The 22,890-nt window shown below is 40.8% G+C and overlaps 1 protein-coding gene across 1 annotated transcript in view; it reads right to left on the reverse strand.

Annotated features, from left to right (window-relative positions):
* PDE11A (phosphodiesterase 11A) overlaps positions 1-18,632 on the reverse strand; it is a 429,725-nt gene extending 411,093 nt beyond the window's left edge. Inside the window, exon 1 of the mRNA XM_009443807.4 lies at positions 16,923-18,632. Coding sequence (XP_009442082.1) covers positions 16,923-17,834 — 912 coding nt within the window. The 5' untranslated portion in view covers positions 17,835-18,632. The remainder of the gene's footprint in view (positions 1-16,922) is intronic.
* Between the last annotated feature and the right edge of the window lie 4,258 nt (positions 18,633-22,890).

Here is a 22,890-nt window from a genome sequence, read left to right on the forward strand (position 1 = left end):
TGACAAAGGGCTAATATCCAGAATCTACAAAGAACTTAAACACATTTACAAGAAAAATCAAACAACCTCATAAAAAACTGGGCGAAGGATATGAACAGACACTTCTCCAAAGAAGACATTTATGCAGCCAAAAGACACATGAAAAAATGCTCATCATCACCGGCCATCAGAGAAATGCAAATCAAAACCACAATGAGATACCATCTCACACCAGTTAGAATGGCCATCATTAAAAAGTCAGGAAACAACAGGTGCTGGAGAGGATGTGGAGAAATAGGAACATTTTTACACTGTTGGTGGGACTGTAAAACTAGTTCAACCATTGTGGAAGACAGTGTGGCGATTCTTCAAGGATCTAGAACTAGAAATACCATTTGACCCAACATCCCATTACTGGGTATATACTCAAAGGATTATAAATCATGCTGCTATAAAGACACATGCACATGTATGTTTATTTTGGCACTATTCACAATAGCAAAGACTTGGAACCAACCCAAATGTCCATCAATGATAGACTGGATTAAGAAAATGTGGCACATATACACCATGGAATACTATGCAGCCATAAAAAAGGATGAGTTCATGTCCTTTGTAGGGACATGGATGAAGCTGGAAACCATCATTGTGAGCAAACTATCGCAAGGACAGAAAACCAAACATTGCATGTTCTCACTTATAGGTGGGAACTGTACAATGAGAACACTTGGACACAGGGTGGGGAACATCACACACCAGGGCCTGTCATGTGGTGGGGGGGAGGGAGGAGGGATAGCATTAGGAGATATACCTAATGTAAATGACGAATTAATGTGTGCAGCACACCAACATGGCATATGTGTACATATGTAACAAACCTGCACGTTGTGCACATGTACCCTAGAACTTAAAGTATAATAAAAAAATAAAAATAAAAAAATAAAGTGCCAGGCTCAAAGTCATATTCAAATATTGGAAACATCACTTGTAGTTCCAAATGCATTGACTAAGGAATTTATAGATGGAATTTCTACAAAGAGAAAATTAATAATGGACCAACTAATATTTATATTGGAATAATAATTATTATTATCATGATTATTTTACTATATACTTCTTCTTAGGCAAATAGTGGTTATCAAAGATGACAGCCCTACAGGAAGAGATAGAAAGAAAAGTCATTTGATGCTCCTTTATTCACGTTTTTCTATTTCAAATATTGAAAAGCTGGCCTTATTATTTAGCTTTGTACACTTATAGAAAATTTGAGAATAAGAAATGCATTCGTAATAAATGGGCTCTTTTTTCTAGGAAAGAAAAAAAAGTATCTTTCATAAACCTGGGGTGATATTTTTTTTAAATACACTTTCACATACAAGCCCAGGGATTATGTTCTGCTAAAAATAATGAAGATGCAGATATTAAGGTTCTGTGTAGTTTTTAGTCAAGAAAAAAAAAGCTCTCAGAAACAGCTACACGGTTGATAAAGTGTGGTTGAGTTTCCCTTCGATGACTTGTCACAGAAGGGCACCAGCAAGTCCTGTGGCTGAATTTTACAAATCACTAAGCAAGTTTTGGAGCGTTAACATATTGAGGGAGAAGAAATATAATAACAAAGGTGATTGTCCCACATCCTTCCTGGTGGATTCAGGAAGATGGAAAATATTTCTTTTCTGTATACAAAAGAAAGAAAAAGAGTCCTGAAGGGGACATTCACCATCAGGAACTTTAGGTTAACAGAGACAAGACCTCAATCAATGAGCCTGACAATTGCTGGCATGGTAACTCCTGGGTTGCTGTTGCTAAAAGTTCCTGGTAGATACCAGGCTAAGAGATATATCAAAGAAAGAATATTATCGTTCTCATTCTAATAAAAGCCTGGATATTGCATACCAAGTGTTTAAATACAAATTTCCCTGTCACTTGTTCTACTTAGAATGGAGGGGCAAGGTCCTTTTTACATTGCAAGACATTGCAATATAGCAAATAAATTACAACCAAGGGCCACATGGGGTAACAGTTTAAAGTGTAATTAAACTCTGTGTGTTTAAAAGAAAAACAAGTATTTCATGTATCTGATATTAAAATGGAAAAGAAGGATACACTCACAGGCCACATGGAAGTAAAAAAATAATTGTTTTATGAAAGAGGCTGATGAGATTTAAAAATATGATTGTAAAATTAAAAACTGGGAACAAATACTTATTTTCATGTTATATCAGTTTGATAGTAAGGTAAGTAAGGTCATAGAAGGCAAGAAGAGGATTAGGAAAAGAGAAAAGAGAATGAGGAGAAAAAGAGACAGGCAAGATGAAGGATAGGAGGAGGGAGAAGGGGGAAAAATGGGGTGCACCAGGGGAAGCCATTACACAAAAGGAATGGCAGGTGTGGGATGTCCAAAAAGAAGAAATTAAGAGGACAAGACAAATAAATGGAAAGAGGAGAGGAAACACAGAAAGACTAAGAGAAAAGAGGAGATGTTGAGATAGCCAGCAGTTCAGGGGACTCTGAAGCATGATAGATAAATGCATTTAACTATTCCTTTGAGCTTTGGAGCATTAACTGTTGTGATCACTGTCTTTGGAAATGTCATTTAGCTGTTTAACAAAACTGGTCACAGATGACTTTAGAAGAATTGCGGGGGTTAAGTAGTTTCTAGGGTAATGGTAGATAATCCAAATAAAAATATCTTGAGTCCAAAAACAAATCTGACAATCTTGGAGGACACTTCCTGGAAGCAAGTAGAGAAGTACAGACTAGAAAAACATAAATATTCTGTGCTCTTGGTTCTTCAGGGGAAAGCAGAAGTGGTGGTGGTGGCAGAGCATTTGCTTTCACCAAAGGCTGAGCTCTGGCTCTTTACATACATTAATGTGCTTCAAGTTACCACCCTTACATCAGAGAGTTCCCAGCCTGACCTTTTATATTCTCCCTGGCAAATCATTCTGCCTTGCCCAAAAGATATCACCACGGTGATTTAAATAAACATATGAAATGCAGAATACATTTTCTTTGCTCCAACATTGCCATTATTAACTACATCATCACCACTGGAGTCATAGTCTTTCTCTCCTGCTCCATCCTTCCAACCTTGTTCATTCCCCTTCTCTACTGGTAATAGATGAATTGCTTGATCCCCTGAACCTTCATGTCTCCAACAGTCACAGCCTGGAGCATGATAGCCCTGCACCTGACCACTTGACCAGGGAACCTGTCCTACCCTTATGTATGAGAAAATGCAAGGACTCTTGGCCTACAAGTGCCGTAGCTCAGCATTATTTTATTTATTTATTTTGAGATGGAGTCTCACTCTATCACCCAGGCTGGAGTGCAGAGGCGTGATCTCAGCTCACTGCAACCTCCACCCCCTGGGTTCAAGCGATTCTCCTGCCTCAGCCTCCCTAGTAGCTGGGATTACAAGCACCTGCCACCGTGCCCGGCTAATTTTTCTATTTTTAGTAAAGACAGGGTTTCACCATGTTGGCCAGGCTGGTCTTGAACTCCTGAACTCATGATCCACCCACCTTGGCCTCCCAAAGCGCTGGGATTACAGGCGTGAGCCACTGCGCCTGGCCCCTAGCTCAGCATTATTAGCTAAACCCCCTGGTCCTAATCTGACCTTGTAACCCAGTGCTGGTATTTAGGCCACTTACCCTGTGACTGAATTTTTCATTATATTCCTGATATGGTTTGGCTGTGTCCCCAGCCAAATCTCATTTCAAATTGTAACTCCCACAATTCCCACATGTTGTGGAAGGAATCCGGTGGGAGGTGATTGAATTATGGGGGCAGATCTTTCCTGTGTTGTTCTCATGATAGTGAATGAGTCTTCCAAGATCTGATGGTTTTAAAAATGGGAGTTTCCCTGCACAGGCTCTCTCTTTGCCTGCCACCATCCACGTAAAATGTGACTTGCTCCTCCTTGCCTTCTGCCAGGAGTGTGAGGCCTCCTCAGCCACGTGGAACTGTGAGTCCATTAAGCCTCTTTTTCTTCCCAGTCTCAGGTATGTCTTTATCAGCAGCATGAGAATAGACTAATACATTTCCTTTTCCTCATTTATTCTTGTAACATATAACATTTTTATTGAGTATCTACCTACTATGTGCTAGGTACCATGCCAAACACAGGGAGTGCTACAAAGCCAAGAAAATCATAGCATCTACCTTCAAGGAGCTCACAGTCTAATGGAGAGAAAGACAGGTGAGCCAAAATTAAAGCAACCAAAACTGGAATAAATAGCAAGAGTCATATAGACAAATTACTATGGAAGTTAGTGGAAAAAAGAATGAACTTCCATGGAGAGTTTGCCATTCTCATTATTTATCTTGACAAAGTCATAGTCTAGGCCTCATTCCAGTCTGGCTCCATGAGCCTGCATCCAGTGCATTCACCCAGGGTCCTGTGCCAAGAAGAGTCCCCAAACCCACACTTGAAGTTTAATGCACTACAGTCATTATCTTGAAATTCTTAATAATTTTATTTTGGAATTTTTATTTTGTACATGAGGTCTGATGGAGCATGCCTCAGAGGTTCACATACAGTCCAGCCTCCTGATGGGTTCTCAGCCTCTGCCTCCTGCCCTAGCTCCATGAGCCCTGCCTTGTTCTACTCAGGGCTGCAACAGGGTCAATGAACAGAGATACCTGTGTTCTACTGTTGCCCTCCGTGTCTAGCAGGGTCCAGGGTATGGGTATGGGGAGAGTCAGTGTCCCTGGGTAGGGAAAGGCCCTGGCCATCTTGGGATGTCCCCACCCCAGGCCGGCAGCACCACGGCATGTTCATTAAGCGACTCTATGGGGGCTTCCTGCCCACCCCTGATCCAGGTAGCAAGCTTGTCAGGCACAGAGGTTGTCATCTTTTGGGGCTTGCCCATCTACCATGGGTCGGATGGCTGCCTGCAGGGGCTGGCCTAGGGACGGGGAGATTGACTTCCCTGTCCCTAGAAAGACCCCTGTTTTCATTTTTCACTGAGTCCTATAAATTATGTAGCTGGGTCTGATCCCAGTTCTTGACCTTGTAACCCTCAGAGCTTAGAGGCAACAATCTCATTAGCAAATTTCCTACCTCCAGTGTCCTATTTCCCAGAGTCCTATTCTCCAATCCATTCTGAACAGCGAAAACTGAAACAGGAAGAATTATCTCCCTGTGCCATTCTGATCCCTTTCCCAAAGCCTAACTGGCTTTCCCTCTCAGATTTTGTTATGGGCAGTTAATCATGCACACAAGCACAGGCCTGTGAAAATCATGACCTGCTGGAGAGGACGCTCACCACTTAAAGGCCCTGGACTTTGACGGCATGCAGTGACTGGATGGGACTGGGGCTGGGGCCCACTCTGGGTCAGGGTGAAGCTACATTTGCCAGCCTCCCTGCACTTGGCTATGGCCACATCCCTGGGTTCTAGAGTCTAGAAAGACATTGAAATATGAGCAAGAAATGTGTGCCACTTCCTGACAGGACAGGAAAATCTCTCATTTCATTTCCCATTTTTCTCTGTCTCTTCCCTCATCTGCTGATGGGCTGTTAATGCTGACAGCGCCCTTTGAACCCCTGTGTTGAGGCTCAGGAAGGAAAGAATCCTCTCTTGGAGGAGAGCCACCTATCAATCAGGAAGACTGTGCTGAGCCTCAGAAGAGTGAGAAATGAGCTTCCATTGTGTTACTCCTGTATGCCACTGAGCTTTGGAAGGGTATCTGAGAAAGCAAATATGGTTTCTTTAAGTAATGATTAGTACATATATGGAAAAAAAATAAAAGAAAACAAAAAGAGAAGAGAAAAATTAGTCATAAGCCCACACTCAGAGATTACCTCTATCAATGTTTTGGCATATTGACCTCCACCCTTTGACCATGCAGTATTCTAATTTCTTTTTACTGAGCCCAAAAAAAGTGACAAATAGTGTTAAGCACTTTTCAGGTTTAATCTTGGCAACCTCTTAAGACAGAAGGTATCATTATCCTCATTTTAGAATTGCAGAAACTAGCAACTAGAGAGGTAAAATATGACACAGCCCTTGGATATGGTGGAACTGGGAATCGAATTCGGTCTGATTCTGAAAATGATGCACTCCACCATTTCCCTTATGCGTCTGTTGTTACTATTAAGAAAACTGAGATTCTGTTGAATAAACTTTGTTCACTTAATAGTATTCTCTGAGCAATCTCCTATGATTAAATATTCCCTTTTATAATATATCATAATTGATTCATCCAACCCTCTAGTTGAATGTTTGGATTGATAATTTATTATTATTATAGATAATACTGCAACAAGTATTCATATAGACAAATCTTTGCACATACCCATAAAATTTTTCTTAGCATGACTGGAATTGTTACATAAGCCATTGTAAATATTCTTTTTTTTTTTTTTTTTTTTTTTTTTTTGAGACAGAGTCTCACTCTGTCACCCAGGCTGGAGTGCAATGGTATGATCTTGGCTTATTGTAACTTCTGCCTCCTGGGTTCAAACAATTCTCCTGCCTCAGCCTCCCAAGTAGCTGGGACTACAGGTGCGTGCCACCACACTTGGGTAATTTTTTGTATTTTTAGTGGAGGCGAAGTTTCACCATATTGGGCAGGCTGGAGAAGTTGTTACTATTCTTAAGGCAGTATACGGTTCTTGCCAAATTATCCTATATCAGTTGTGGTTGGCAGAGTCGGGCAGTGGGGGTGTGATTTTATTACCAGGGGATATTTGACAATGTCTGGAGACTTTTTAAATTGTCCAGACTAGGCAAGTATCTAGTGGAGAGAGGCAAGGGATGCTACTAAATAACCATCCTACAATGCACAGGTCACCCTACCTCCAACAAAGAATTATCTGTCCAAGATGCCAATAATACCCCTGTTGAGAAAGCTAACCCACATAATGACCTCATCAGTGTGTGTCAGTCTTGAGACAAAATAAAGTTTATAATAAAGTCTCTTCCACTTACTCAAACATGATCTACCAAGCGTCTACTCTATGCCAGATCCCATGGTAGGTACTAAGTTAGAATTCAAGCATGAGGGTGAGATAAATAGGGAAGAGTAAAGAGAGGAGGTGGCTCAGAAGCAAAGTTTGACTTCACTTGGTAGTAAGAAAGCATATCTATTCCATTTTATACCTTCATATCTTTCTATATAATTTTCTATTAAATTATTTCCATGTGATTCTTCATTAAATATATAACCTCACAAGGTAGTCACAAGAAATGATTAATATTGCTATATTGCTACCTACAGGAATGGTTGATCCTGATTCTTTTTAGGCTATTTCTGAAGAACAAAATTAGTTTTTTCTTCAACAGAAACCCAAAGTCTTAAGTATGAAACATTCCTATAATGACAGTAACTCTTCTTCCCCCAGTTGACCTTTTTGTTCTTTAACATAGCAAATAATCTTAATTTGGTTAAGTCAGAGGTAGAAAAATATTTTCCTGCCCTTTATATTTTAAAGCTCCTTTCTATCTATTCACAGCAGGCATGAGTAAAAGAAAGGATCAAATCAGAGGCTGTTCCTCTTGTTCATTCATTTTAAAAATGAATGGCAAAAGAGAGAGGGGAGAGATGCCTCAGCTTCCAGCTGTTCGTCTCCCTGCTTGGTTAATCCATGGCACATTGGCTGCCACTGGTTCCTCTCTTTGCTTCTCTGCATGATAATTTTAGGGTTATGATAAAAAGGAGGGCTATGGCTAGGGCTGTCTTGGGCTTTCAAAGCCAATGCTCAAAGATGGGGAAGTGAGAGAATCTGACTCCAGTCTCATATACCTGAAGACAGAAAAAAAAAAAAAAAAAGAAGCTACCTTAGCAGTTGCACAGAGTAACAGAGTGTGCACCCTCTCACTTAGTGGTTCTCTGGAAGCAAAAGGAAAAAGAGGCTAACAGGGAAGTGTGAGTAGCCATAAAGGTGGCCATTAGAGAGAAGGAATTAGAGCTTCACTTTTCCAGAGGACTTTATTCAGAAAAGAACAAAAATCTGGACTGGTTTCTTTAGCAACCCTGGGATAATCTTTCCCACAGTGTCCCAAGCCTGCAGTTCTTAATGCCATTACAGCTGTTATGAAAACTTTAAATATGTAATCATGCATATTAAGTTGCCAAATACCCATAAAAACTGTTAGCTCATTAAACTGTGCATACCCATTTAAATGAAAAAGGAGTACCATTTAATTTTTTAATTGAAAAATGTAAAGGTTAAAACATTCTGGTAATCTGATAAAGTAGTACATGCAACATAAATGCAAAAATGTAATGCTAGTATTAAAAGTATCATCATTTCCAAACACAAAAACATAAAGAAAGCCTATGTTTTATATAAGGAATAGTCAACACATCTACAATAAAATTGTGTCATAGATATACTTAGCCTACTAAATTATTAGATCTTGATTATAGGCATGAGATTTAGTGTTCATTTATTCTTTAATGCCAGCTGCTAGAATTGATTTAGTTTGCAAGTGCTTGAGCCAAATACCATCATTTTTAAAAATTTTTAATATTTTGACAACAAAACTACAAATCATCAACTTGGAGATTTCATATGGGGATTTATTTCACAGAGACCCAATGTATACTTCGGAAATTGCATTTTGTACTAGAAAAATAGGCATGTTGATCAATTGTAACAAGAAATTTAACATATCTGTGTTCGTCAAAGGTAGAATATTTATTATGGCCTCTAAATCCTGACAGCATAATATTCATTTAAAGGATTTGATCTCTTTACATTTTAAAGTAATCATTTCTTGTGTTTCAGGGATTATGTATGTGTGGTACTGTGTTAAAAAGTACCTAGGATTTGTTTTAATGGGGTATGGTAAAGCAAACACAGAAATGACTGTCATGAAGAAAGTTCATACTCACAGACCCTAGAAACGGGAGGCATGGCACACTGTGCAGGGCCGCATAGGGAAAGGCCAGGGTCAGTCCAGAGGCAGAAGTCAGGGCAGAGCATGGCACAGAACCTTTACTAGGGTCTTCAGGGAAGGATGAACAAGACAGGGTAGGTAGCTGAGTAAGTTTAGGATTGGCTAGTTTGAATAATTTTGGCAAACTATGGGCTATAGGAGTGGTCTTTAGTTGTTGGGTACCTGGCCCTGGGTGATTTAGGGCAAGGAGAATATTGTCTGGGTGTATGAGAGTTTGATAAAGGAGATAGTTAGGGCTCTGGATCGGCTGATTTATATATCAGAGGTACCCTCAAAAGGGAGTTCTTCACTCTCTCCAGAAATTAGCTAGCCCTGGGAGGGGCATTCTCTCCAGGGTCGTAAGCCTCAAATGCTAGAACATCAAGAACACAGAAAATTCGGAATTATAGTCAATACAGGTACTACCACATTTTAGATCAAAACTCTCCTATTATGTTCAAAGTCCTTTCCAAAGACAACACTGTGAATAAAGCCTTCTGGACTGTGTATTTTAAAACATTAATAAGGCCTTACATTTCTGACTTTATCCATTGGAAAATGCTTTTCCATTATCTCATTGCCATCTAATGATTAGATTTGATGATTAGAGGTTTACAAAATACTATGGGGTAGACATGTCTGAACATATTATCCCTATATTATAGCTAAAAAACTAAGGCAGAACTGGGAATAGAACCACAATTCCTGACTGTAAGTCTAGAGCATGTTCTGTCACACTCTGATGCCTTTTACAGTTTAACAATGTTATTAGTAACCTAAGAATTCAATTGTCAGGCAAATGGATTTAATGAGGTTGTACAGAGAACAGGTTGCACAAACTAGATCAAAGTCACCTCTTCGCTGTAGGTGTGTTCGGCCAAGGTTACCTTTTATGGACTGTCTTTGGGGATACAGAATCTCACGAATAAACAAAATAACTTGAAGAGAATAAGGGAGTCAGCTCCCTCACTTACCAATGGAGTCACTTTAAGCAAATTACTTAAACTGTCCAAGCCTCAGTTTCTCCTTTTGTAAAATGGGGGTGGTCATAGTTACCTCAGGAGATTGTTGAGAGGATTAAAAGAGACAATGCTTGCTAACGAGCTGTGTGGCTCAAAGTTAGTACTCCATAAATGAAGTTACTATTCATCTACAGTGAAGCTTCCCTCTACCTTCTGTTATTATGTTAAAAAAAAAAAAAGTAGACACCCTGCCTGGCTCAGTGGCACACATTTATAGTCCCAGCTACTCATGTGGTTGAGGTGGGAGGATCACTTGAGCCCAGGAGTTTTAATTCAGCCTGGGCAACATAGTAAGATCTTGTCTCTAAAAAAAAGAAAAAAATAGACACCCTAAAGAGGTATCTCATAGGTTTCCCCTTTTTTTTTCTTCAGGAAAAAAAGATTTTTTCTCCTGAATTTGCGACAGCCTTTAAGCTATATTTTATGATAGGAAACATAATTTGTCATTAATATATGAAACCACTGTTCAGTCAAAAACAACCAATTAATGAAAAAAACCTCAGGAATTATAGAAAGTATATTTTTTAATGCCAGAAAACCTTCTTTACTATTTTAATCCAAATAAATAAATATAGCCTCAATGCCTATAAATGACCAGGAACTGAAACTTCTCCTAAAATATTAGCAACTTAACCCACTCTTTTATGATTAAACTGCCTTTATCTGATTAAAATTTCACTTTCCAAAAGAATGTGGTTATATGGCAAAATACTACCCTTAAAATAAGCAGCAAGCAATGTACCTCAAGCACCTTGTTGACTTTCCTATAAAACAACTAAAAGCTGTTTCAGAGAAAAGTTTGTATGACTCTTCAACATTATATTCAACATGAAACCCTAACTTCCAAATTAAGCCAGGCTTGTCAATAAACAGGTGACCCAAACCTCAGGAACCAAAATAAATTGGTCAGATTAGTAAACATTTAGCTTATGGGTTGGGAAAAAAATTTAGTTAACCTTAAATTACCTTTACATGATTCTGTAGGAACTGTGCCTTTCTGTAATCTATCCTCATGTACAAAGCAGCAAATGTAATTTGTCCTTGTGTTTATCACGATCATGTGTCTGTCAGGAAGAGAGGCTGAAATAGCAGAGTTTCCTACTTCAAACACAAAATCAACTCTGGTTCTGGGCTAGTGAACATGTTTGCGTGCTTGGGGGAATTTTTTTTAAACACTGTGCAAAGCTGGAATAAGATTTCATGAAACTCCTTTATAATATCAGTGTTGGAGTAGGATCAACATCTGCCTTTTTAGACAAATCTCAGCAACTCAATAACATGAGTGTAGACCATATCTATCAGCACTGGCTCATCAGGGAACGAAGCACTCTCATCGCTGAATTTTCTAGACACCCAAAATTAATTCCTCCTGAGGCAAACACTTTCAATGTGATTATTTCAATGGAGATTATTCCAAAAAGAAAACTGAAATTCAATGAAGTACTAAATATTGTTATTCATATTATTAGAAAATATATATAATAAATATATATCAGCATATTATAATGCATTCTTAAATACAACTTTATGTATAATTTTTTGTGTTGTTTTCCAACTCCTCTCTTCAAGGATAAGGCACTCAGCTCTCCCTTCTCATATCATGAGAAGGCAAGCAGGTTCTAAATGAGCAAAGATGGAGAAGAAGTAGTCCTGGCAGAAAGGATGCAAAATACAGGAATAGAAAAGCACTATCTGGGCATTGAAAACAGCCTATAATTTAATTAGGATGGTGCTGAGGCCACATGAAGGGCTGAAGTAGACAAGGCTGGATTAAGATTGAACTTCTCTACCTTAGACTCCATATGACTCAGATTCAGGGCCCGCTTCGTGAGCATGTGACCAGTGCAGTGGCATGAAAGACCCCTGCTTGAGGTTTAATGCTATGCTGTGTGAGATTCTTAATACTTTTTATCATTGAATTTGTGCTTTGTAAGCATAGTCCAATGGAACAATGGAGTATGAGCCCCAGAGTCCAGAACCTTGGTTCACATACAGTCTCCCCTCCCACTGCCTGCCCAGGACTGGTTTTTGGCCACCTGATCCCCGCTCCATGGTGTCCCAGGCCTCACCCATTCTTCCCAGTCTCACCTCTGCCCTTAGCAACCAGGTCACATGGGCTGAGGGAGAGGCCCACATTCATGTCTGCCATTGCACTCTGCTCTTAGATGGGGTCTAGGGAGGGTGCGGAGAAGGGCAGGTGCATGCCCCACACCACCTCAGGGAAGTGCAAGGATGTGGCCCTCCTCACCCAGAGCTGGCAGCAGCATGGCACTTCAGGCAGGCAATTCAGCGGGGGCCCCTTGCCCACCTTCAATCCAAATACTGAGAATGCCTCAGCCTAGAGGTTGCAATCCCTTCGGACTCTCAGACTGGAGCTTGCTATGGATTAGGGGACAGACTCTTGGGAAGGGGAGACTGACTTCTTTAACCCCGGCCAGAGTCCTGCTTTACCATCTTGCACTAAGGCTCCACAGATTATGTAGCTGGCCCTACTTAGAATCTTTCCCCTTAACCCAGCTTCTCTCCCTGTTCTGGATAAAGGCATCACACTTCCTCATATCTCCTGGGTTTAGAATCTGAGTCATCATTGCCCTCCCTCCCTCCTTTCCCAAATCCAAACCCACAGGCCACTTCCCATCTGTCTCCTTCTGCCCATTCCCACTGTTTGTGCTTGAGTTTAATTGTTCATCATGGCTCCACCAGACCATGACAGTAGACTCCTAATCATTTCCACAGCTTTGAGCCTCTCCTTGTTCAATCCATTCAGCTGCTGCCACCAGGTTACCCAAAACACCACTTTGATCATGCTAAGATATTTTTAATGGCTCCCTGTGGCCTACTCTTGGTGAAGTTCAAACTCTTTAGCTAGGTGTTCAAAGTCCTTCCTTCTTTTGTCCTCACCTTACTTTTGCAAATCATTCTATGACAATAGAATGTCATATATATGCAATATGCAATATTTTGGCCAAATTAAACCACTCACTCTCTCTTATACATATTTTATGCTTGGTCATCACTGTGTCTCTGCTAAAGCTATTTTGTTGGACTTGGAATCACTTCTCCCTACCCCACAACTATCTCTAACTGGAAAATCTAATCCTATTTATAGCTGGAATGGTGCCTCCTCCATGAAGTCTTTCATTATGAGCCCAGTCACAAAGTGACTCCATACTTGTCCAAGACTAACATCATTTAGTTTGTACAGCTTGGTACTAGTTTTTTGTGGACAGTACATGGCTGTCTACTGTACACCCTTGGAGAGCAGAAGCATATCCTGCCCTTTGTACACCGATAGGCCCTCTACCCAAGGCCTTGGGGATAATGGGCTCTTTCTGTGCATGTTTGTTGGAACTAATGAATAAATGAAGCTGTTGTGTAAACAGAACAGGCCTTCTGAAAGGCAGGCGCACCTGTAACCCTTCAGCGTCATCCCCTTTCCTGCTCTCAGTTCATCTAACAAAACATCCTGCTGCTTTTCACACCCAAGCCCATCAAACACCTGTATTATCATTATCAACACTGATAAAAATTCACCTCACGATTTTTATGAATGTTTAAAGTGCTATATTCTGAATGCTTAGAATAATCTCAGAGAACACCTGTTACTTGAATGCTCTTATTTTCAACCTCTTGAGGGCAATTTTTTCATTACTATATTACAGTGGACTGTTAAATAACTTATAACTATCTGGGGAAAGGTATACTGCAGTCACTATGATCTGGACTGGATACCTAAAAATGAATGTTTTTTTTTTCCATTTACGATTTATTTTTTTCCTAATTTCAAGTCTGTCTTTTAGGACTAATTGAGGAAAGTAATGCAAAATAATGAAATAAACTGAGGGGTTTTGGGCTGTCAGAACTTCTATTCAATTTTAGCATTTCATTAAATATTCTACCCTTGACTCCAGAATGCCACGCTTATCATCACAATTTTGTCTCTTCAATGCCTTTCTCTTGCCATATTAGGAACCCCCAAGAGTATCATCAATATAATTATTAAATGATTAAATTTGGAAATTCTGTGTGATAAAAAAAAACCTTACCTCCTGAAGAAAAAATACACTGTCTGAAGCTGAGCAAGAAACACCTTAAAAATATAGTAGTTAACAAAGAATCAGGAAGGACGGTTACATATTTACATAGAAACTTCAAGATGCTTGCATATATGGTACAAATTAAAACATCATCACAAAAGAACATGTATTTGGAAGGTTGTCGGTTTTCATTAAGAGAAATCTGTAACACCAGGAAATGCAAAGGATGGAGGAAAATGCTAGAACTGGGGAAGGATGCAACATCCTTCCCTACAACAACCCTATAAAAAGTTTATACTGCATGTCTTACTAAGAGGAACAAAGTATAGAACTTTTGATAGGCTAGGATATAGTGTTACCAAACCACATTTAGGGACATTTTAAGTAGAGAATGGAAGGATAGATATTTTCATGTTCCTTGAATGTAAACCTGGTTTCAAAATACTTAATTTAAGGGTGGAGCATGGAAAAGATTAGGCTGGTCAAAATGTGCTGACTTCACATCTCAGTTCCAGATAAGGAGAAAAACAATATAAAATAAGGTAAACAGAAAGAAAAAGAATATCAGCAAACTAGGTATCATCATTATCTTCATAAACTGTTACCATTTCCTGGGTAATTGCAATGTACCAGATATTATTTTAGGGGCTTTGACACAATATCTCATTTTATTGAGATAAACAAAAATAATCTTTGCTAGGTAGGTATTATTGTCCCCATTTTATGGGTGAGGAAATTGAGGCTGTGAGAGATTAAGAAATTCCCCAAGGTCACACCATTGGTGACTGTAGCGTCCCATAATAAAGAAAAAAAAGTAGCTTTATCAAAGAAGAGTAGCATAAGTAAAATGAAGAAAACTACACCAAGTTAAAAATACAGAGATACATAAAATAAGCCAATGGAAAAAGAAAAGAGAAACTTTCTAACCAAATGAAAACAAGGTAAACCAAGGGTAAATTCCCAACCCATATAGCATGTTTCCCCTACCTGCCTTTTGCCAGTCCTCCCAACAACCCAGTCCCCTTTTGTGGCCATCATTACTACTCTGGGGGGAAAAGGGAAAAAAAACTCCTCTTTCCCAATGTCAGCTTCCAAAAATATTAAAAGGCAACTTTGCTTTACACTCTGCAGAGTAAGGGTAGAGCCCACAGGAAGCATCAGCTGCTGAAAACCTGCTTTCCCCTGCCTGTGATGACACCTACAGCCACAATTCTAGACAGCAGCAAGACAAGTTAACTGTTGAAGAGGCTAATAATTATGCTCTTAAAGAAAGGACAGTATGAAATAAAGGTTAGGGCCTGAAAGAGGACGGTAAGAAATAAAAGCTATAGAAATGGGAGAAAATCAATTGGGGATGAAGTTCAAAAGTAAGGGCAATAAAGAGAAAAGGCTGCAACCCTAGGCTAGAATAAGTATCATTGAACTAGGAAGGGATTTTTCTTTAGCCCAAGCATACAATAAGGATGTGGGAAAAAAAATACGAAAGAAGAAAATGTGTGATTATTTTATTTCTCTAGAAATAATAATTTGTGACAAAATTTTTATAGAATCAACATATGAATTATTAAATGCTTGTATTTCTTCTCATAGCTTTCTAGGATTGTAGAGGAATAAACACTTGTTGAAAACCATTCATTGTTGCTTCACCTACACCTTTTAAAGTTTCCAAGAAAGATACAATGAATAATGCACTTAGTCTATAATAAAAAGTTAACAAAAATGGTATTTTGAGAAACATCCTTTAATATTAAAGTGTTAGGTTGGCAGATATCTCACAAAAATATGAAACTTGGCTTTAGTACAAGCTAGTCAACTTTCTATGTAAAATTGTCAACTTTCAGATGAAATAGATAAAATTTTACCTTTAGTGTCCTTCCCACTCTTTTTGCTATTCTCAGCAACAGCAACTAAACTCTAGAGAAACATGTAGCTCCCTGAGACCACTGGAAGAAGTACTTACCAGATGACTATAAAACTTTCCTAACCAAGGATGAGAATTTTTAATTCTTATGAACCCTGAAGCAGTCTCATAGAAAATAACATCAAGTCTCATCATATTCAGTGAATAAGTACTGAAGAAATTAGAACGGACTGGTTTCAGATCCAGCATCTAATATCAAGTTCAAAATGCTGTGAAAATGAAAGGCTCAGAAAACCCAGATGAGAGCATGTTGGGTTTCCTTTTCCACTTGAAACTAACATGTTTACCCTGCTGATGGCTTTGGAGTTGCTAAAAAATTATCAATATTTGTTGTTTGTTTCATAAATTAAAAACCTACTTGCTCAGTCCTATCAAAGCTGACTACAGATAATGCTATATTTGAGCCTAAAGATAACTAGCCCCTCTATCTGTCCAATCTTTCTAATCTTAACAACAGAAACAGTTACAATAGATACTAAGAAGGCACAAGTGAGTCACAGGCCCATTTTTCCCCTGACATTCCTCTTCTTTTCCTCTTTTCCCTACCTTACAACTTGTGCAACTCTAATCTAGAGAAGGGAACAGGGAAGTAGTTAAGCACTTTGTTCTCTTTCCAATATTGACTTAGAGAATGAAGCATTATGGTCCCCAAAAGACATCAAAGACACCAAAATGCTCATCTTAACACCAGAATTCTGGAGCACACATCTTTTTCTAGCAACTCACAAACACATACTAAAACCACACATTGATACATTAAAGAGAGGAGGAGGGAGCTGTGGATGCCAGACCAGCCAAAGTGTCAGTGTTAAAGACAAAGTGTCTTGACAGAGAAATACGTGGTGTTATTGGGTGATATATTAACTTCCCACAAGCCATTGGGTGTTAAGAAAGGACCAACACATCAAAGATGCCATAGTAACATTCTAACTAGTCTAAACTCGGGAATTTAAATAGCAAAATTTGTATTGTAAAGAGCCTAAATTAATGTGTTCCTGGATGCCAGATGATAACCGAAGGCTTATCTCCCAAGCCAATGGGGCTCTGGGAGAAGGGGACAATGCAAAGTCCTACCTGGTAGGCATCAGGAATGTTGACCGTTTCTCCATGCTCCCCGACATAGCCAATGATACCTTTGCCCCAGGGGACCTGCACCTCATTTGAGTTCTCTGTGCTGCTGCAAGGCAGCAGAGGGGTTCCTGCATGCACATCAAAGAATTTGGAGACCAAGCTCTTCTTGCCAGCAGCTGCCCCTTCCACCAGGAAAAGAGAGCAGCGGTCAGCATCCACCATAAGGCAGACAAAGATGAGAATCTTGTAGCTCAGGCTGGTGAGGTCAAGGTCATTGGAGATATCTTTGACCAATTCCAGAAAGAACTGACGCTCATTATGCTTTTTCAGATGGCACTTGTAGTCGATGGCTGTAGGGGGATACTGAGGCAGATTCACTCTCGATTCCAGCAGCGCACTGAGAATATGGGCTGTGGTGGGGGGCAGGGAGCTTGCCTTCCGGAGAAGTGCCCTCCGTCGTACACTACTCAGGGGTTCCTGAGCCCGGGAGGTCACCTGTTCATCGTAGGTCCTGTTCACGTGGATGGCCTTGGAGCGGGCAAAACTCTTCCTTAGCTCTTTCTGAGAAGCTCTCCGCTGCAGGTTCCCATCGCCCCTGCTGCCACCGGCCCAGCTGGGACTCAAGGGAACCCCACCACAGTCCCCGCCACCGGGAAGGGGCTGGCTGTGGGCAGAGCCATTTGGTCCAGTGCCACCACCAACGCTGCTGCCACCTCTGCAGGTGCTGTGAGCCAAGCTGCTGGTACCAGCCAAAGAGGGCCTTGGACCTAAAGCCCCCTGACCCTGACTGTGCCTCTGCAGCCACTTTTCAACCATCTCCTGCTTCCCCTTCCGCATCAAGTAATCTTCAAACAACTCTGGGTGCCTGTCCAGGAAAGTTTCCACCTCCCCAAAGTCCAGGCGGGAGGCTGCCATGGTCCCAGACAGCTTTCCTTGCCTGTCTACACGTGAACCAAATGTTTTCCTGCCCCGAGGCCTCTAGCTGTTCCTGCACATGTTCACCCCCACCAGTATTCCCAGTTCAGCGCCACCTCCCCTGGAGATTATTCCCAGCAGTGGAATCTGGGAGATGCCCCTTCCTTCTCTGGCTCAGAGTGGCTGGCGCCGACCCCACCCCGTGGTCCTGCTACTCCTGCTCCGCACAGGTGCCCAGTACTGAGCTGCCGCCGCTGCCCCGGCTCCTGTTCCGGAAACCCGAGCTATCGCTGCTCCTGTTCTGGCTGCCGCCGCTGCTGCTGGAACTGCTGCTGTAACCGGATGAGTGGACCGCTGTGACAGGGAGGTAGGGCAGGACACGCCCCTGAGTGAGGCACGGAGCCTGGAGGGAGGAGAGAAGAGGAGGGAGCCGCGGACGCCAGACCAGCCAAAGTCCACGGCCCAGGCTGCCAGGCGGTTCCTGGAAGAGTCTCTGGACGGCCGGAATCGGCGCCTGGGTACAGGACTCCTGATTGGAACACGATTAGAAGAGGGAAACGCACCTTGTTCCTTCCCCGCTTCTTGCTCCCTTACCTCCCCAACCCTACCTACTCACCGCCCCTTAATCCGTTAGCGTTTCGAGGAGGCCAAGCGGGAACCCAGTGGGAGTCCGAGATACAAGTGTTGATGTTTTGCAGGGATCTGAACACAGAAGCGGACTCCGAGGAATCGAGAGTGTCGTTCACCCTCAGAGACAGGCAGGGTTATTTTTCTGGGATGTGACTGTGGATTGTTGGTTCCCAGGATTCCTGGGACTTGCTCACTAACACTGCCCAGCGCCTTGTGGGTGCTCAGTAAATATTAATGGAATTGCATTTCCCCGAAAATAGCAAATAAAGTTTCCGATGTGAGCAATTCATGACTTTAACCAAATTCATGTACCTGGGGCAGAGACAGATTACACAGAGAAAGGGTGTAAAACACAGTACAGAAAAAGAGTTTACCAGGTAGAGGAAGTAAGTGCTGAAGAGTCTGGAGTATTTAATTAACAGCACGGAGACCAGCTAGGAGACAGTAAACCAAGCATAGAATCCTGGTAATTTGGAGCTGCTGGTTTCCAAGAAGGTGAGTGGTGATCAAGATTTAAAAAGAAAAAAAACAACGTTTAGCATAGTGCCTGGCACATAAAAAGTGCTCAGTAAATGTTAGCTGTTGTATTACTTTTGTTATTATTATTATTCTAAGGTGACGATGTATGGAAACTTTACTGCATGTAGCTATGTCTCTGGTCACTTGAGTGATCTATCAGTAAAGATGGTTAGTGATATGTTGAAACTGGCTTGTAAGGACTCACAAGTACCTATTTTAAAATCTCTTTCCAATTCTGTATTCAGTCACATCATGGAGTTTGCAATCAGTCACAACGGGAATGTTTACACCATGGAAATCAGCAAATGTTATGTGTCAGGGTTTTTTTTTTTTTAATGGACTGCTAATTGTTAAACATTTACCGATATGCAGTGGAAATAATCCAAATGTCCATCAGCTGAGGAACAGACAAATAAAATGTGATAACTCCATACAATGGAATATTACTCAATCATAAAATGGAATAAAGCACTGATACGTGCCAGTACTCGAATGAAGCTTAAAAACATCATGCAAAATGAAAGAAGCCACTCACAAATGACCACATAGTGTAAAATTTCATTTATAAGAAATGTCCAGAATAGGCAAATCCATACAGACAGAAAGTAGATTACTTTCTAGATGGAGAGGAAGTGGGTGACGCTAATGTGTATGAGTTTTTTGGGGGGTGTGGGGGGTAATAAAAATGTTCTAAATTGATTGTGGTGATAGTTGCACAATCTGAATATGCTGAAATTCATTGAATTATACATTTAATTGAATGAATCGTATGGTATGTAAGTTATATTTCAATAAAGCTGTTACAAGATAAGAACAAAAAACATTTACTACCCTGAGACTGGTGATAATACAGCAGCAGTGTTGTGCATGGAGACAAGAAAAGCACTGAGTAGAGATCTGATGAAAATGAAGCAATGAGCTTCTCAGGGAAGTGAGAGAAGCAGACCAACGCTGGGCTTCCTAGAAACAGAAAGTTTAATAAAGACACTTCCTTAATTCCATCTTCCATGTATTCATTATACAAGCAGTTGTTTGGCATTTATCATGTTCCAGGCTCTGGGGACAAAAGAAGACCAAGACAAAAGCTGTGCTTTTGACTAAAGATCTCCGTCTACAGCACCAAGAGAAGTGAGAGTGGAGAAGAATACTGGGAAGGATGGGGAAAGCAATAGAAGAGAAATCCGAAAAAGTGAATGCAACATTTCGAGCTGGGTTTTGAATTGGCTGTAGCCATGTTCCCTGCTTGGTGTGTGAGGTCACTAAAGGAGTTAATGGTTGGGGAAGAAAATGAGAAAGTGACAGAAAGCACACATAAGATAGTCCAGAGGGCTGTAATGGAGGGCTGATAATAAGATGTGTGTTGGTGTGGCCACATTGCCATTTATCTTCACTCTCAATCTGCAGAATGGTATGTGTATTAGTCGTAGTCCCAACAGGAAACAGAGCACACTCAAATTAAATTCCAAGAAGGTCAATTTACAAAGGAACAAATTACAAAGGTGGAATATAGGTAAATGACAGAAATAGTGAAGAAACCTGGGACTCATAGCGGTAGAGAAGTTACCACCCCTAGACATGAGGGGAAGAAGAGGAAAAAGTTACTAGGACTTGGAAGGAAAGAAGATTGGATAGTGACTTCTGCCTTGAGGGGAGCAATGACAGCCCATCAAAAGGCATCAACAGGCCAGGCATGGTGGCTCCCAGCACTTTGGGAGGATGAGGCAGGCAGATCACTTGGGGTCAAGAATCGAGACCAGCCTGCCCAATATGGCGAAACCCCATCTCTACTAAAAATACAAAAATTAGCCTGGAATGGTGGCATGCACCTGTAATCCCAGCTACTCAGGAGGCTGAAGCAGGAGAATCGCTTGAACCTGGGAAGCAGAGGTTGCAGTGAGCTGAGATCGCACCACTGCACTCCAGCCTGGGCAACAGAGTGAGACTCTGTCTCAAAAAAAAAAAAAAAAAAAAAAAAAGGCATCAACAGCTCAAGCTAACCTCAAAGGAGGGATATTAGGAATAAATATTAATAATAGCTGGAACTTATTCTTTTCCCTCCCTTCTATCAGTGACCAGATACAAGCTAGAAGGTATTGAAGCCTGTTGATACCTCATCCTCACTGGGCAAAGAGTAGGAGGGGACAAAGCAGGATCTGTATAAGATCTGAAAGGGTGAAAGGATGATTCTTGGCCCTATATGGAAACTTGAAGAGGTCCCCTTAGGAAATAACGGAAGAGGTCCCACTAGGAAAGAATGGCCAATATGGAACCTTGAAGGGGTTCCTTTGGTAAAGAAAATAAAAATATATTTCCCTTTAGGAAATATAGCTCCATATAATTTTCTGTGTAATTCTGACCTCTTCTGCTTATCTGCTAATTCCATCGAAACTATCTATAATACACTCCATGACAACATTTGCAGTCTATAAAGCCCCCTCAGGCACAAACTATCATACCAGAAAAGGTGTGATATTGTGAAGATACTGTGCAGTCCATAGAATCCCCCAGGGCACTATCACACGTGAAAAGGCATGATACTGTGAAGATAGATCACTCAGAGCAAGGAAGAGGCTCTGCAGGCTCCTTCTCCATCTACCCTTTCCCATCTCTACCAGTCTGTAAAGATTGTCCAAGTAGCCTCTCATTAAAGAAGATAAAGGAGTCTTCCTATTTGTATTTTTCAAGAATAAGGAGTTCCTTTTTAATATAAGTATTTATTTCTTTATCATGGCCAATTAGCATTTATTGAGTACTTTCAATGTGCAAAACATTGGGTGGCAGGCAAGATAACTTTTGTTATCCCATTACATTTTAGTACTGGATGGAAGCTTATAGTTCTTCTAGTACTATGCTTTCCACATTTTGCTCATGGTTACATTGAAATCTAGAGTGGACACATAACTCCTCCAAAGTCACCTGCCAGGCTAACCTCTGATCTACTCATAGTTCCATCCCACCCTTAGCAATATCTCACAATTTGGTATTAACCTCTTAAAGCCCAATGAACTTCTGTCTCCTAAGTTTGCCTCCTAATTATTCGTCTCCTAAAACAGACGTTACTGACTTTTATTGTGTGACCACTGAGCATCATCAAATATGTAAAGGGAGGCTGAAAACTTAGTTACTTAAAACAACAATTTTCCTACTTCTCACAATTCTGTAGGTTAACTAGTGGTTCTTCTCTTTCACTTGGTATTGGCTGAAGTCACTCATGTGGCTGCATTCAACTGGCAGCTGGGATGTGCTGGATGGTCCAGTAAGGCCTCTCATACGTATCTAGGGCCTCAGTGCTGACTTGTGGCTGAGGCTGCTCAGTTTTTCTCCAGGAGGCCTCTTTCCACATTGTATCTAATTTTCCAGTTCCTCTTTATGTGGCTTCTGTCTCCAGCAGGATAACCTGTCCTTCCTTACAATATGGCATCTGGGTTTCAAGAGGGAGTGTTGCAAGAGGGTAAGCCCAATATGCAAGAGCCTATCAAGCCTATATAATAGTTGTTAATGCCCCATTGGTCAAAGCCAATTATATAGCCAAGCACATCAGTTGAGAGAGGGACAAGGACATGAATACTCACAGGTGTGGTTCACTGGGAGCCACTCATCCAATAATTCACCAAACAAACTCTCTCCTGAACCTCAGAGCCCCATTTCTTTTCTTTTCTTTCTTTCTTTTTTTTTTTGAGACACAGTCTCACTCTGCTGCCCAGATAAGTGCAGTGGCATGACCATGCCAAAGCCCCATTTCTAACTACTGCAAAATATTTGCTCCTAAATGTTTCACAGGCACCTCAAATTTCTCATCTCCAAGATCACTCTCACTCCCACCCACATGAAATCACTCAATCCAGTATATTTTACTGCAGAAATTTCTGTTTAAATCCAGCTGCCTTCTCCAAGCCTGCTTTCCTTA

The sequence above is a fragment of the Pan troglodytes genome, chromosome 13, assembly GCF_028858775.2.
Source record: "Pan troglodytes isolate AG18354 chromosome 13, NHGRI_mPanTro3-v2.0_pri, whole genome shotgun sequence".
Classification (NCBI taxonomy): Eukaryota; Metazoa; Chordata; class Mammalia; order Primates; family Hominidae; genus Pan; species Pan troglodytes.